Source organism: Olea europaea, chromosome 10 (assembly GCF_002742605.1).
Source record: "Olea europaea var. sylvestris chromosome 10, O_europaea_v1, whole genome shotgun sequence".
Classification (NCBI taxonomy): domain Eukaryota; kingdom Viridiplantae; phylum Streptophyta; class Magnoliopsida; order Lamiales; family Oleaceae; genus Olea; species Olea europaea.
In genome coordinates, this window is record NC_036246.1 from 39,445,119 (window position 1) to 39,460,549 (window position 15,431).

Here is a 15,431-nt window from a genome sequence, read left to right on the forward strand (position 1 = left end):
TGTCAAAAGTCGAATATAACATTTAGCATAAGATTAAACCCGGAAACAAAGATTTATAGTGGAAAAAATGGGTTACATGAGATGTAATCGTAATCTAAAAAGATCCAATGATTGTGCAGAACTTTCAGTGGACACTTTGAAATACACAAAAACCAAATTTAACATATTAGGAACTATGGCTTCCTGTGTGTCTTAAAAGTTTCATCATGGTTTGATTTTGAAGCCTGTTCCATTTATGTAAGAATCGTTCGGATTCTTTAAACAGTGTAGTGCTGCTGGATAGTTTCAATATCCAGTCCTTTCAGCTTCACGACTGACTCCACATGACCCTTGAGTGTGTGCAGCTCCCGAAGCCTATAAGAATGGCGAAAAGATGTTAACAGTCTTAAGCAAGAATGGTGCTTAAACAGACGGTACAATATTAACGAAGCCAGTTCATACCTTGCAATCTCAGCTCGCCTCTTGGCCTGTTCTGCAATTTCAGACAGCTCTCTATAGCCATTCTTCTCGTTGAAAAGATTAGTATTCTCCGTTGTTTGGAGGCCGTGTAAGGTCCTCTGAGCAAGAGCCCATTGAGCTTCTCTCTCTTCTTTTCCATAATCCTTCTTCGTGGTGAAAGCAATCTGTTCCAAAAAAATCATCGTCATTAGGTAAATAATACGACTTTTTAAGTGTAAACAGGCTTGTGAGAACTCCAAGGCATAGCCTTCGAGGTGGTGATGTTTGGCCAAATTCCATCATTAGACTATTAAACGAGCACCCTTTATTTGTCTGCAGTACGTCAGAATTTGTAAACGTACCCTGTTTTCATACAAGTTCTGCCATGCTTTCCCGCTCAAGATGTATCGGATAGCAAACTTCATTAAGTCGAGAGGCACATAGAAAACTAAGCTGTAAAGCCAGATTACTCCGGCCCATCCCCAACCACATCCTTTAATTCTGGCGAAACCCCAGTCAGCATATACGGCTATTAGAGTTGCAACCTAGAAGATCAAATCGGTTTTCGCATATTAGAGCTCTAAATACATCTGGAATCAATCTTTCTTACCAGTTCAAGAAAATGTAACTTTTTCCATAATGTTCAAAAAACAGTGCAAGAAGTTTTCAAGCAAAAATAACTAAATACGCAAAAGAGACGTTGAACTTTTACCATTTGTGCAATGAAGAAAGCAGTCAATAACAGCAGTCCAGGGCGTTCGATAAATGACCAACTGCGTGATCTGGTTACGAAAATTAGAGCTTGACTAATGATACTAACTTGAAGGTATAGAGCAGCCATCATTTCGTCCTCACTATTTCTAATGGACCTAACACCAAATTTGTCCTGCATTTGATATAAAATGAAAATTTGTATATTAAAGCACAATAGCAATTCTTGTTTCAAATGGAGAAGCATTAAGAGATGGGAAAAGGCACAGAAGCAAATTTTGCCAGTCCTTACAGAGAAGAAGTCAGTTCCCTTCATGATCCAGAAGAATATAACAGTCATCAATGCTTGGTAACCTCCGAGTACTATTCCAGTGGCAAAAATCTCTTTCAACTTCCAGCTATCTGGCAATGGAGATGGCTTAACTCTATCCTTCGAGATTGTCATGATTGTTCCTGAATAGAAAATATAATTTGAAATATTAGAGCCAACGAAGTTTAAGTAACTGAATAGAATATTTAAGGTACAAAAAATATTAGGGAGAATCATACCATCATTGAGGATGGCAATGATCAAAACCATGAATGGAGAGAAATCAAACTTCCAAATCAAAGCAATGAACATAAAACCAAACTGCAAAACAAGAAGGGAACGTCATAAGAATTCAATTGAAATAAGTACTATAGTAATCGTCTCTCTTTTTTCAGTGCAACAGTCAACTTACCACAATACGGATAGTGATCGAGACAGCATATATCTGCCAAAACAAAGATGAAAGATGTAAAGAATTAAACCTGTTTCAGCCAAAAACTACAACTTCAGAACAGACGTAATAAGGAAAAAACTAACTGTGTAGTTTTTCATTCTTTGGAAAATAGCTCGACTTGTCAACACTGCACTGATAATAACACTTAATCCCGGTTCAGTGAGAACAATGTCAGAAGCACTTCTTGCGGCATCAGTAGCATCAGCAACAGCAATTCCAATATCTGCCTTCTTTAAAGCAGGGGCATCGTTTACTCCATCTCCAGTCATTCCAACAATGTGCTTCCTCTCCTGCAACTTCTTCACTATCTCATATTTGTGCTCTGTACAACGAGAAAGACTTTGAATTTTCCTTCCATGGTTGAAAGAAGATTTGGGAATTTTCAGATTTGATACGATATCGCAGATGCAAGAAACTAACAATGCCTACCTGGAAAGACTCCAGCAAAACCATCCGCCTTCTCAATCAACTCTTCAATGGGAAGGCCTGCTATAGACTCATCCTTGTGTTGCCCAAGCAAAGAAGCAGATGGATACATATTTGTTCCCATCCCAAGTCTACGCCCGGTTTCCTTACCAATGGCAAGTTGATCGCCTAGAATTTACACACCGATATGAAGATGCATTTGGTTATGAAGGTAAAAAAAAAATGGTATGAAGGTTTCATTTCGAGGGTAATGAAATATGAACTTACCAGTAATCATCTTTACATTTACCCCAAGGTTGAGAGCCCTGCGGATGGTCTCTGCACTATCGTGTCGAGGAGGATCAAACAGGGATAAAAGCCCAACAAACTGCCATGGACCACCAGGGGCGTCTTTTGATTTCTCTGGCACTTCCTGCATATATATACATCAGCCTTAGTCACGGGAATAATTTTGCTAGAGAAAAATCGAACTTAAATAAGGAAGGGAAACTAACAAAACAAATGTTGGAACGCATACATTGAACTACCTCATTTAAGGCTTAAACTATTAGAGAAAGACACTCCCCTTTCACATGTGTACCAAATTCGTTTTATTGAAACAGTATTTCCATAATTGGGTAGTAATGAGACATGAACTTAAGACTTCTGCATGTTTTGCTAACTCAATCACCATTTCGCCTAAAAGTTTAAGTTGTTTGAGAGGAGGATGATTTATTTACGAATATTTAAATCTACGATACACATGGATGTAGGAGAAAATATCTAGCAGCAAACATTTGTATAGCAAACCTGTCTTGCAACAGCCAATGACCGAAGCCCGCGCTCAGCAAATTTATCGATTGTTGCATGAACCTTTTTCTTCAAATCTTCCTTGCAGTTGCAGAGCGTTAAAATCTGATTCCAGGCAAAGAGTTGATAGATTACCAAAATTTTGCTTAATATTCATTTATTCATTTAGTACAGCAAGAATAAAAGAAATTTAGAATTAGAAAGAGCACCTGTTCAGGAGCTCCCTTGCTAGCTCGATGCCAGTTTCCATTGGAATCAATGTAAGTCAAAGCAGTCCTCTTGTCCACAGGATTGAAGGGCAAAAAATGGACCTCCCTGATACCAGCTCGTGCCTAAGAATCAAATACATGTATTTTGAGCCCGTGTTTCACCTTTCCAAATTTACTCAGTGTGAATAAAAGGGAGAAATACCTCCTTCGGATCAGCTAGTGTACCAACAATAGCTGCATCAATCGCATCTTGATTTTCAGTTCGAGAAGCCCTAGCAGCAGTGAGCAAAACATGATCGGGATCTACTCCCTTTGCAAATACCTCAATCAAGCTTTTATCGACAGTTAACTTATTAAGTGTCAAAGTGCCGGTCTTGTCACTACAGAGGACGTCCATGCCGGCCATCTCCTCAATCGCTGTCATTCTCTTAGTAATGGCACCCTGCTGCGATAGCCTGTGGGATCCGATAGCCATTGTGACCGACAAGACAGTCGGCATAGCAATTGGAATTCCTCCGATCAAGAGGACAAGGAGATTATCAATCCCCTTCCTGTACTGCCTGTGCTGAATCGGGTACATGACAATTATCTCGACCAGCATTCCAATAGCAATGGAACAAATACAAAAGTTACCGATAGCAGTGAGCACTTTTTGGAAGTGCCCAACCTGGTTGGTACTATCCACAAGATGTGCTGCCTTCCCAAAGAAAGTATGAACACCAGTGGCAATAACAACAGCTTCGATTTCACCTTGTTTGCATGTCGACCCGGAAAAGACTTCGTCATGAGGATTCTTGGTTACAGGAAGTGACTCTCCTGTGAGAGCAGATTGATCAATCTTTAACGGATCACCTTCGAGAAGACGAGCATCAGCAGGAACAATATCTCCCAGTTTAATGCTTATAATGTCTCCAGGAACCAAAATGGCAGCTTCCTCCTCACTCCAGCGACCGCCTCTAAGGACCTATTACAATAACACAACAAATTTTATACATTCTCAGAAAAATTATTGAACTACACGGTTAGCCTCGTTTACACTGAATATGTAAAAAGTTTTACACCTTTGTTTTAGGAGCAAGACCAGCCATAAGTGCTGCAGCAGCATTTCCGGCATTGTTCTCTTCAATGAAACTGATAGTCGAGTTGATAACGAGCAAGCAAACAATACCGACAAAGTCTTGCCAATCCGGGGGCTTTCCACCTCCATTAGCCAGTGCAATAGCCATTAAAGCTGCAGCTTCCATCACCCATGAGAGTGGATTCCACATAAATCCAAGAAACTTGAGTATTTTGCTTTCCTGTAAATTCCATCACAAACAGATCATCAAACATTGCACATTACAATTGAATAAAAGACATTAATCATTAGTGGGTGTACCTTTTTCTCTTCCAATTTGTTTGGTCCGAAGATTTGAAGCCTGTTTGCTCCTTCCTCGGGACTTAACCCCTCCCGGGTACATTTCAGCTGTTCGAACACTTCTTCGATCGGAACTTTTTCCTATTAGTAGAAGGAACATAAACAAGCAAATTAACATTCTTAATATGTAAACTGCTGCTTGAAACTATGGCCTTAATGTTGCTTATCATAGAGGAAATTTTTTTGTGAAACATACATTGGAACTTGGAAGCTACAAGATTGAATTCATTTAATAATTGTATGATAAAACAAATTTATTGAATATAGATCAGAAAATTAAATTAAATTTATAAGCAATAATCCTCCACTTAAGCAGTGATTAAATGGTTAGACTAAAACAAGAAAATTAGTAGTTTTTTTTAATTTATTTATTATTATTATTATTATTTTTTTCATTTACCTAGTTAGCTAACCATCTGATAATTCCATTCTATGACATTTTAAATCACCAATTACTCACAACAAAAACTTCCAGCTTGTCAAAAAATTTAAGTCAAAGCTTGAAGTAAGAATCGACCTAAAATATTTCATTAAGTTATGGTGTTGTATTAATCATCGAACCACCTCGTCTAAAGGATATACCCCGTTAGACATAATTGATTGAGAACAATACTCTTAGTCTTTTTAATACACAACGAATGACCTTTCAATGCTTTTATGCAGTGGAAACAAGTGAAAAAAGAAAAACATGTTATTAAACTTACAGTACTTATGATACTCTACTAGCTTAATATTATTTAGTCTCACTGGAGCTACAACTCCAGTTTAGATGGTATTAATGTGATATTAAATGATAGATAACTTATTATCTAATGCTATCTAAATTGGGGTTGTAATCCAGTGGGATTACATAGTATTATTCTTAATAAAATGAACATGTATTAATTCATTTAAATTAATCATTAATATTAATAAAAATTTACAACACAAATCAAGAAAAATTTATTTCTTCCGTGTTTGTGTCTTGGGTAGAAGTATATATTTTGTCAAAATCGACGAACCAGTCCGCTAAGTGTATAAAATCCAAAAATAATAGGAAAAAGCCCAGTGTACAGGGCTTTTTCCTATAGGTTTTATACAGGGTCCTCACTGTAGCGAGGGCCCCACATGTATAAAAAAAAATTAACGCGAGCCCCACCAATGTGAGTACATGTAAAACATCTGGCAAAAAAGCATGTAGGGTGGTCCAAAATAATAATAATAATAATAAGAGAAACAAATTTAAAACCGTTGAAAAAGAAAGCAGTGAGCCGGTTCACCTAGAATTTTTTTACTTCTTTTAATTTTTATTTCGGGTTTCGATCCAGTTCAGTCCTTTATCCGCTACCGTTTTCGGATTAATTATGTATTCCTGTGGTGTTCTCAACTGTTTGTTCACATGAAGAATAGCATCTAAAGTTGACTTTCCACGTGTGATTTGGCCCATCTACCAATTTCTACAAATCCCAAAAAGAATGGTATTGGTTTCTCAACCAATCACGACGCATTAAAGTGCTGCACATTTTACGCGGTGGAAAATACACGTGTATCCACGCTCCAGGAAGAAGAATATGCCCTAGCCACATTATTTACATAAAAATACATTTTTAAATAGTATATTGATAAAAAATATGTAAGTAAAAAATAAAAATAAAATTTAAATTTACATGTACTATTATTTTATTAAAAAATATATGATTAAAATAATATCAAATCACCATTTAAGAATGTATTTTTTCAAAAAATGTACAGGGACGTCCAGTGTAAATAACTTTTTTTTAATATGGATTTATTCGGTAATGTCAATATCAAAAGCGTGCCAGCAAATAAAGGAGACAAAAGGTACCAAGTACCACGGAAAATGTACCATAACAAATTCCAAAAAGGAAACTAACAGCATGGACTAGTTGATATAAAAAATACTTTTTTCAAGCAGACGGTGTGGATCGTGTCACTTGAGATTACATTAATGACCCCAAATTAAACATTTTCTAATGCAACTATTAAATGATTATGTCAGTTTATCTATCACAATCACAGGAGAGGCTAATTACCTCAACATGTTAGGTTAGACTAGAAATTATACTTTTTCAAACTCATTTTTTTAATAAAATAATTTTGTACGTTGACTCATAAATTTTTTCTACTTTTTAATAAAACGTTTTTCAAAAAGTATATTTACATAAAACATGCTCTTAATACCAAAATGGGATATTCTCGCTCATCAGAACTTTGGCATGGTTAATTTAGCGCAGGTTTAGTTTAGATAAATATTAGATTTTTAGTAAATTTTGATAAAAGTTGATAAAATGTAGAGTTGAAAAAATATAAGTAAAGTTGTACGTTCGTAAAATATGTAATTAAAAATAAATTTAAGAAAATAATTAAATTTTAAAACTGGAGGCCAAACAAAAACTTACCTCTTAATAATTTGTCAGCCTGACATGGTTAATTTAGCGCAGGTTTAGTTTAGATAATTATTAGATTTTTAGTAAATTTTGATAAAAGTTGATGAAATATATAGTTGAAAAGGTAATTAAAGTTGTACGTCCGTAAAATATGTGATTAAAAATAAATTTAAGAAAATAATTAAATTTTAAAACTGGAGGCCAAACAAAAACTTACCTCTTAATAATTTGTCAGCCTGAAAATGATTGACCAACTAGTCCAACATCAGCATGTGAAACCGAAATTTGTGCATAAGAATATATTCATCTGTCTTGTTAGTTTCTTTAATTTTGCCTAAATTATTGGCCACGCGAAGCTAATATTTGGGTGCCAATTATACCGAACAAGTTCTCTATATAAAAATTGAATAATTAAAATAAGAAACGAAGAAATTTGACTCTCTGGAACCAATAATCAATAAGTCTTATTTTAAAAAAAAAATTAAGATGAACCCGCTTAAAACGTGAAAGTGGAAAATGAGGCAAGTAATAGTCTTTTATGAGATTCTTGCCCGAGTTGTTGGTTTCTACTTTTCCTTCTTCATCTTATACCAAAATGGGAAAGGAAAGCATCTTATTCAACTCATAGTTCAAATTGAAACTTTTATAAATATCGAATAGAATTAGACACAACAATAACTAAAAATTTTCGAATACATGGATACATGACAGTCGATAAGATTCTTATTTTTCTTAACGTTAATGTTGTTTGGTGTTGTATAGTCTAAAATTACCAAATAAGCATAAAGTAAAAACTTTTATTTACTCTTAATAACACTCAAAGACACGCGGTGCTGGTATTCATTATTAGTCTGAACAATAAAAGTTCTCATAATTTTATAGCAGTGCCGATGCCGTGCAATTTTCTTACCGAACAAGTCATAACTGGTGTGCATATATATACAAACCAAAAATTTAGAAATCACTTTTTTTTTTTTTTAATTTAAATAAGCAGCAATAATCCTCCAAAGAGGCTATTTAACAGAACAGTCAAAAGAGAGACAGATCTCATTTTGTTAATCTAATTTAGTAAATGAAAAAAATAAATAAATCTCGCTTCAAGATGAAATTAAGCAGAAAAGAAAAAAAGTAAACTGATAAAAAAGTAGAATGGTGTATGTATATATCTGTATAGTTACCAGATCAACAGTTTCATTCTTGATCTCTTCAAGACTGATCCCGCCCATGGTGGTGGCTTAACGGTGGCGACTGAACTCCGGCGAGGCAGATCAGAGACAATAAGAGATAGAAAATGATGAGAGGGAAAAAAGAATAAGTTTAGATAATCATTGAATTAAAAAGGAAAATGGCTCTCTCCACTACAAATGAGCCTTCCCAATCCCTCTTTTTATATCTTGTATGCCCGTCTTATGTTTGACTCCAACTTGCTTTTTCCTCTCTATATATTTTATTTTTATATATTTATATTCTCTACGTCTCTAGTGGTACATAGGGATGTATCTAAGCATGTACACCCCACTCACGTGGGATGTGGGATCCACCACACTTCAATATGTACCACTATATTAATTGAATGTGTAATACACATTTATATGTGTATTTATTGAAATTACATCAATAAACTTCTAATTATGTGCATATTTTATTAGAATATTATCTCTTTTCTTTTCAAAAATTTGCACAGACCTTACATATTTCTTAAAGAAGAAAATTCGATAATTTTTATTGCAATTATCGTTATAGTGGAAATTCAATAAAGGTAGAAATTTCAATAATTCTAAAGAAGAAGAAATATTTGCATATCATCAAATCCTATACATGAACATAAGTGCATTAGCCTTCCGGGGCATAGTCCAGTGGTGCAAAGGATAGAAGTGAGTTAGTCTCAACCTTACTGACAGTCGCAGTGTGAGAATTCGATTCCTGAAATATGGAATTAGACTCTTTGTGGGTATCAGTGTACAGGCAAACACTTTTTTCCTGACCTACTGGGGCACAACTCCCGATTTAACTTCATCACGATGCTCCAGGGATAGGGTCGTGGGAGCCCTCAAGGTTAGGGTTTAACCTTTATTTTTATTATTTTTATTTTTTTTGTTGTTATATATAAGTGCATTAACTCCTGCGTTTATTGACCTTTGAATTTTGCGTTGGGGTGGTGCCAAAATTAACCCATCCAAATTGGGAGTCTTTAACTATTCATGGGTCCCACTTTTGGTGTAAAATTACCAATTCCTCGTTTGATGAACTTTTTTTTGTTTTTTTCAAAACTTTTTTTTTCTACGAATTCATTTTCAATCACATATATACACAGTAAACATTATTTATGTAAATTAAAAAGTATTTTCCGAAAATTCACAATTCAAAAGAACTGTACAACAGTTGTGTCAAAAGCTCAAAATTGAATACACAATTCACAAAGACCAGTTATGTGTTTTAGTTGACTATTTTTTGTTTACATATACAAAAATGTCAACTAAAAATTATAGGAAATTTTTTTATCCAAATTAAATAATAAATATCACCTCATAATTATAGGGAAAATTGTGTGTCATTGGTATAATTGTACAACAATATGAAATATTAACACCCAGCTTTTTCTCAAAAGTTAGAAAATAACCTACTGGTAAGGCAATAGGTTATAGAATCTTCCCATAATTTTATGAACTCTCAATTCGTATAATTACCAAAAACAAATTCGTCAAATCGCAATCCGTTCTTTTTAAGTCTAGTAAAATTGTATTGTGATAAATACTCTTGGTTCTTTCTATTTTGAAAACTTTCTATAACCAAATAAATTAATAAAATTCACTACTAGCTGGCAGATAACACAATCCTCGTAATAGCATTTTCAAGAGACTATTTATTTTTAAAGAACATCTTGATATTTAAATTAAAAGAGTGAAATTTTTTATACTCTACAACAAAATCTTTAGTTTTTGCTCTTTATATTACTTTTTTCAACAATCATTTATTGTTTTTCCTTCATTTTCAATTTATAAATATATAAAAAAGGCACCTAGAAGCAAAGTGAGCCAAAAATTCCCATCTCGTGCTTTTTCACGCTTTTATTATTTTTTACACCTAGCTTTTTTTTCTTTTAATTATTAAAACAATATATTAATTTATAAGATTAAAATAATAATTAAATAAAATTAACATTTCTTTATGCTTTTTTACGCTAGATCTCGCCTAGTTTGAAACTTGGCATCCAAACCTATTTGAGCATAATTTCACGATTTAACATTTTAAACTAAAAAGCATCTCAATTTAGGGGGTCTCTTGGAGAGTCTCTAATATGTTACAATCCACAATGACAAAGAGCTAAAATTGAGATCTCTAACCTTCTAATATGTTTAATTTTATTAATTAACCACAATTTTTTTTTTTTGTCTATAATGTCACAATTACTAAAGCCAAGTCTTCTTGTGTAGATTTATCGATCAATTTATGTTGATTTATATTCCTACTCATAAATTCTACGATATGCCAAAGTGATTATTTATATTTTGGACATTTATAAATCCAAGTCGTCGTTTTTGACATTTAAATATAAATATTATATCTTACAGTATAATTATTTTTATAGCAATAAATCAAATTTCATGATCTAATAGGAAATAATCTAAATTCACCTTTAATTTATCCCACAATCCCAAAATTGACGTTTGACCCTTAGCGTTGACTTATCTTTAAGAGTAATTAACTGCACGATTGTTGTTGGAACGAGTCAACTGAGTTATTAATAAAAGTCAAAGCAAAGAATATTCACATTTCTGGAAATTGAAAGTGAAATATAAATCTCCCAATTGAAAAAGAATTAAATAAATGTCATAGGGTGTAATGTCATGTCCTTACCTGTACATAATATGGAGTAAAATTAGTAATTTAGTGATATTCAACTGAGTAACTTTATATATATATATATATATGAGCATGATGTAAGCTCTTTAGATTCAATATTTACTTGTCTAAGAAAAGAGAAAAAAAATGGGAAATAAGAAATTATAAATAGTAAAATTTGTCTTTTAACATAGGTAAATTTCCTATAGAAATATATTTAGGAGGAGAGATATAAACTAGTTGAGTAGAAGTCATGTTTGTATATCATCCAATATTAGGGAAGTTAAGAGGAGCGAGCAAATTGTCGGTTCGACTTGTCTTGGAGGCAAAATAAAAAAAAAACAAAAAACAAAAAATTCGAAATTCGAAATTCGAAATTTTAATAGAAAAAAATTAAAAAATGCACGAGTCGAGCCTTTGTTTTTAAAGCGAGCTAGCTCATGTTTCCCTATTTGCAAGCACGAGCGGACTTACTAGGTGAGCTGAGCCCGATTGTACCTCCCATCCAACATCTATGATATCGTAGGTTAATATATAAAAAATTTTAGTCATGTTGAAGTAAACATCGATAGCCAAAGCCAAGTGAGTTGCATGGATCCCATCTCCTTGTACAAAAGTATTAACTTGATAGGGTATCATGTCATCGAGATGTGATCAACCTTGAAATTTTTTTACTCATGTACATTAAAAATTAGATTGCATTAGATATGTAGTGGTGAAAAAAAAGGGATACTACTCACTTTACGTTCTTATTTTCATGACTCACATCATTAAGTATTAACTGACATACACAATTTTGCTTCGCTTTAATGTTGTGTCAAAATAAGATCTTTAAACAATTAAGAAATACACAATTCTCTGTCATGTAGACCTTAAAAAGGAGGGAAATTCCACTTGTACACTCTAATGTACAGTCTACTCACATGCAACAACCTTGACACTTTATTTGACAGTTTCAGACATTAGTCCCTTCTGCACCAATTCTTGGGTGCTTGCCATGTGTATGAATGTGAGGTATCCACATGGACCTCTCTATATTGATTAGTAACAAAAATAAATACAAAATCGCAAAGTTTTGATAAGAACAAATTCCAATACAAATATCTATTACTCGAGTTTGTAAAAATAAATGTTATAACAATCGAGTTGAAGTTGCCAATTTAACTGGAATAATAGGTAATTAGTTCGATTTATATCTAAAAGAAATAGATATTTAGAATCCGTTAAAATCTCCTAAAATCAATCGGTATTGGTTCACTTCTAGATTTTTGACTTTACCTATTTATTTTCATTTTTTTAACAAGTGTTCGGCCTTTAAATCCTTTACCTCTTTCAGGGTCAATGCTTAAACCAGTTTTTCAAATAATTGTAAAATCTGAAAACTGAAACTGGTCGAGCAAGATAATACGATAGAGGATTTAGTGTTGTACTTATACCTTTACCTTTTTTGTCAAATCTTATCCTTAATCCTTCATTAATTGACATATTTTGGTTCATAATAATGATTTGTGTCCAAATATTTTGCTAACGTGCTTTTAAATGAATAACAAATATTCTGTAATATTATTGTATTTATTTTGCCTTTTTCTTATTTAAAAATCTATAGGCCAAATAAGTATTTCTACACACTCTAATGAACTTATTGGACAAAAAATATTACAAGGATAATAAATGTTAATTAGTAAAAGGTTGAAGAGAAGGATAAGAGAAAAAGTTGAATAAATAAGTGTAATAATAAATAAAGATACAAACATCTTTAATAAATTTAAATGTAATGGAACCAAAGAAAACTATAGTAGCAACAAGCTTGCTACACGTATAGGAAAATTTTTCACATAACATTTATAGGAAAACTGTTGTTTCTAGAGTTTGAATTCACTCCTTCGAAAACAATCCGACAGAATTACCTGAATGCAAGAATTGATCAACAGGATCCATGCCCCTGTTACGTGGGGATTAACATCAATTTTTAGTAGATTTTGATAAAAAAAAATAAATGAAATGTGTGGTTGAAAAGTTGTGAATTTCATAAAATGTATGATTAAAATTAGTTATTGACTTTGATGAGATCATGTGCTGTTCCAGCAACTCACCCTTTGGTGGACCTAAAAACCAATATTTTAGAACAAAAATAATTAATAATGAAGTCAATAATACGTTAGTATATGGGAATTGGGATGCTTCCATTTTATCCTTACAATACTCAAGTTTTCTTCCATTTTCTGAGGATATAATAGATTCATGTTTGGATAACTTCAAAAGCCACAAGTTACTTTTAAAATTTCAAAGCATATAAAATCCCCTTTTAGGGCTTCAAAGGTGTAATCTAGGGAGTGAAAACAGAGCTTGATACTTAACTACAAGACAAGCGAATGGTTCACCAAACTTTGTTTCAGTGTTACACATTCTTTTAAGTCCAAGAATTTGAGCAGACCATCACTCAATGAGGGGACCTCAGAGATGGCAATCAGGCTTGTTTGTTCAAAAAAAGCTTGAGCCTACCCGACTCGAGGCTCGGGTCGAGCACAATTTTTGGGTACTAGGCAAAGTTCGAACCAACCCGTGTGACTTATTGGCTCAAGCTAAAAAGCCTATATTTATATTAAAAAATAAATTAAATTTAAAGGCAGCATGCTGCTGCCTTAAAAAAAAGGCATATTAATAAAAAAATAAAAAATACCAAAATCAAAACAAAAATCGAGCCTGCCCGACTCTACTCGGCTCCTTGACATCTCTAGGGGACCTATAGCGTAAGAGGTTGGGCCCCGAAACAAATAGTTCTTATGATGGATTATCGGGTTTTATATTGAGTGATATATGGTATGATTGTGCCTATCTTTTCTTACATTAGTTGGTATTTGTGTTCAATTCGCTAAGGGATGTAGAATGACACAGAGTACCTTTGACTATGACCACCAAACGTATAGTGCTTAGAGTAGATTTTTGTGTACGATGAATGAGTTTGATTGTGCTTCTCTTATTAGTTATAGTCTATAAAAAAGCGATTACATCTCTTTACATCAAATTATTGAGCTATTTATTTTCAAAATTGATGAAAACAAATATATATACATATATATATATATATATATGTTTTACAATAATCTTATTTAAACTTTTTAGGTAAATTATTGAGCTTACCAAAACAAGCACTAGGATTGACTTTCTATCACATCATCTCCCTACAGAGTCTTAAACAGTCACACCCATTCCATTTAAGAGTAAAGCATGTTTGAGCTCTAATTTATTTATTTATTTATTTTTTTGGGCTAAAAATGTATTTTAAAAAAGTAGTTTGACAGAAAATGCATGGTTAAAAGATAATAAAAATTTTGAATTTGCTTTTAATATTATTTCATTGAAGAACGTGTAATTGGAAAAAAAAAATAGAAAAATATATTTTTAAAAAACTATGAGTCAAACTAGGGCTTAATTTTTAATTTTACTTTGGAGTGCGGGTGGCGTGGGGTGCTTTTGGCCAATGGTGGGCCGTGGGGCCATTCGTAAGTGGAGAATTTCATTTGCCCCGGAACTCCTCTCTTCCGTGATCCGACCGTTGAATTCTGTCAAAAGGTGTTCAAATTAATTGATGCTTCATTTTTTTTATGGCAAATAAAGTCATATTCAGTGGCCCCAAATAAGTTCCTAACATATATTGGACATGTATGGAATTTAAATTTAAATTGAACGAATAACAACAAATACTAAGTTGATAGACATATCGCAGCAAATGTTTTACATAATCGTTGTGACAAGTCGATTAACCATTGCACTACATCATAAGAGTATTAAAATAAAAAATTTACACTCTAATATTTTATATAAAAATATTACCATAACCTTCATTCTACTATTTCTAATAGGGTTGCTTCATAGTGATTATACGAAAGATCAACTATAGTATGACTGTTAATTAAATAATTTCAACAATTTGGAGGGCAGTGGGTGAAAAAATTGTAAAATTTGAAAAAATAAAAATAAAAAATTGAAGTTAAACGATCCAATTGAGACAAAAGAACATTTAATAATCCAATTTAGATTTCGTTTAAAGTTCAGTGACCACGAAAGAATTTTACCAAATTCTGTTTTGGTGTGTGTGTTTGATCTTGTTATAATATTATTGACTGGTTTGAAAAGGAGCTCCGCAGTCTAAAGTCATGTTTGACACATTTTTTTAAAATCATTTTTTTTAAAAAAAATAAAAAATCGTCCTCTATCATATATTCCATGGAGCTTACATTTTTTCCTACTTTTTAATCACGCATTCTCCAAAAAATTATTTTCAGTTTAGAAATCCTATACGAAGCAAGCTTTAAATCATCTTGAACTTCCAAAATTATTTTTAAAGTACTTATAATAAGTACCATTAAAAATTTCAAACAAAATCTAAGGACCTTTGGATTTCAGTTGGATATTAGGGATGGGCGGGACACCCTATCCCCGACTC

The 15,431-nt window shown here is 32.9% G+C and overlaps 1 protein-coding gene across 1 annotated transcript; it reads right to left on the reverse strand.

Moving 5' to 3' along the window:
• LOC111402201 (plasma membrane ATPase 4) lies at positions 1-8,367 on the reverse strand. The gene is made up of 16 exons (XM_023030361.1): positions 8,320-8,367; positions 4,716-4,835; positions 4,399-4,635; positions 3,540-4,301; positions 3,338-3,460; positions 3,129-3,233; positions 2,607-2,751; positions 2,343-2,507; positions 1,997-2,235; positions 1,872-1,904; positions 1,699-1,780; positions 1,442-1,602; positions 1,151-1,324; positions 801-983; positions 442-623; positions 1-354 (listed from the first exon to the last, which is right to left on the reverse strand). Exons 1-16 carry the CDS (start codon positions 8,365-8,367, stop codon positions 258-260), a joined length of 2,856 nt encoding a protein of 951 aa, XP_022886129.1. The 3' UTR covers positions 1-257.
• Between the last annotated feature and the right edge of the window lie 7,064 nt (positions 8,368-15,431).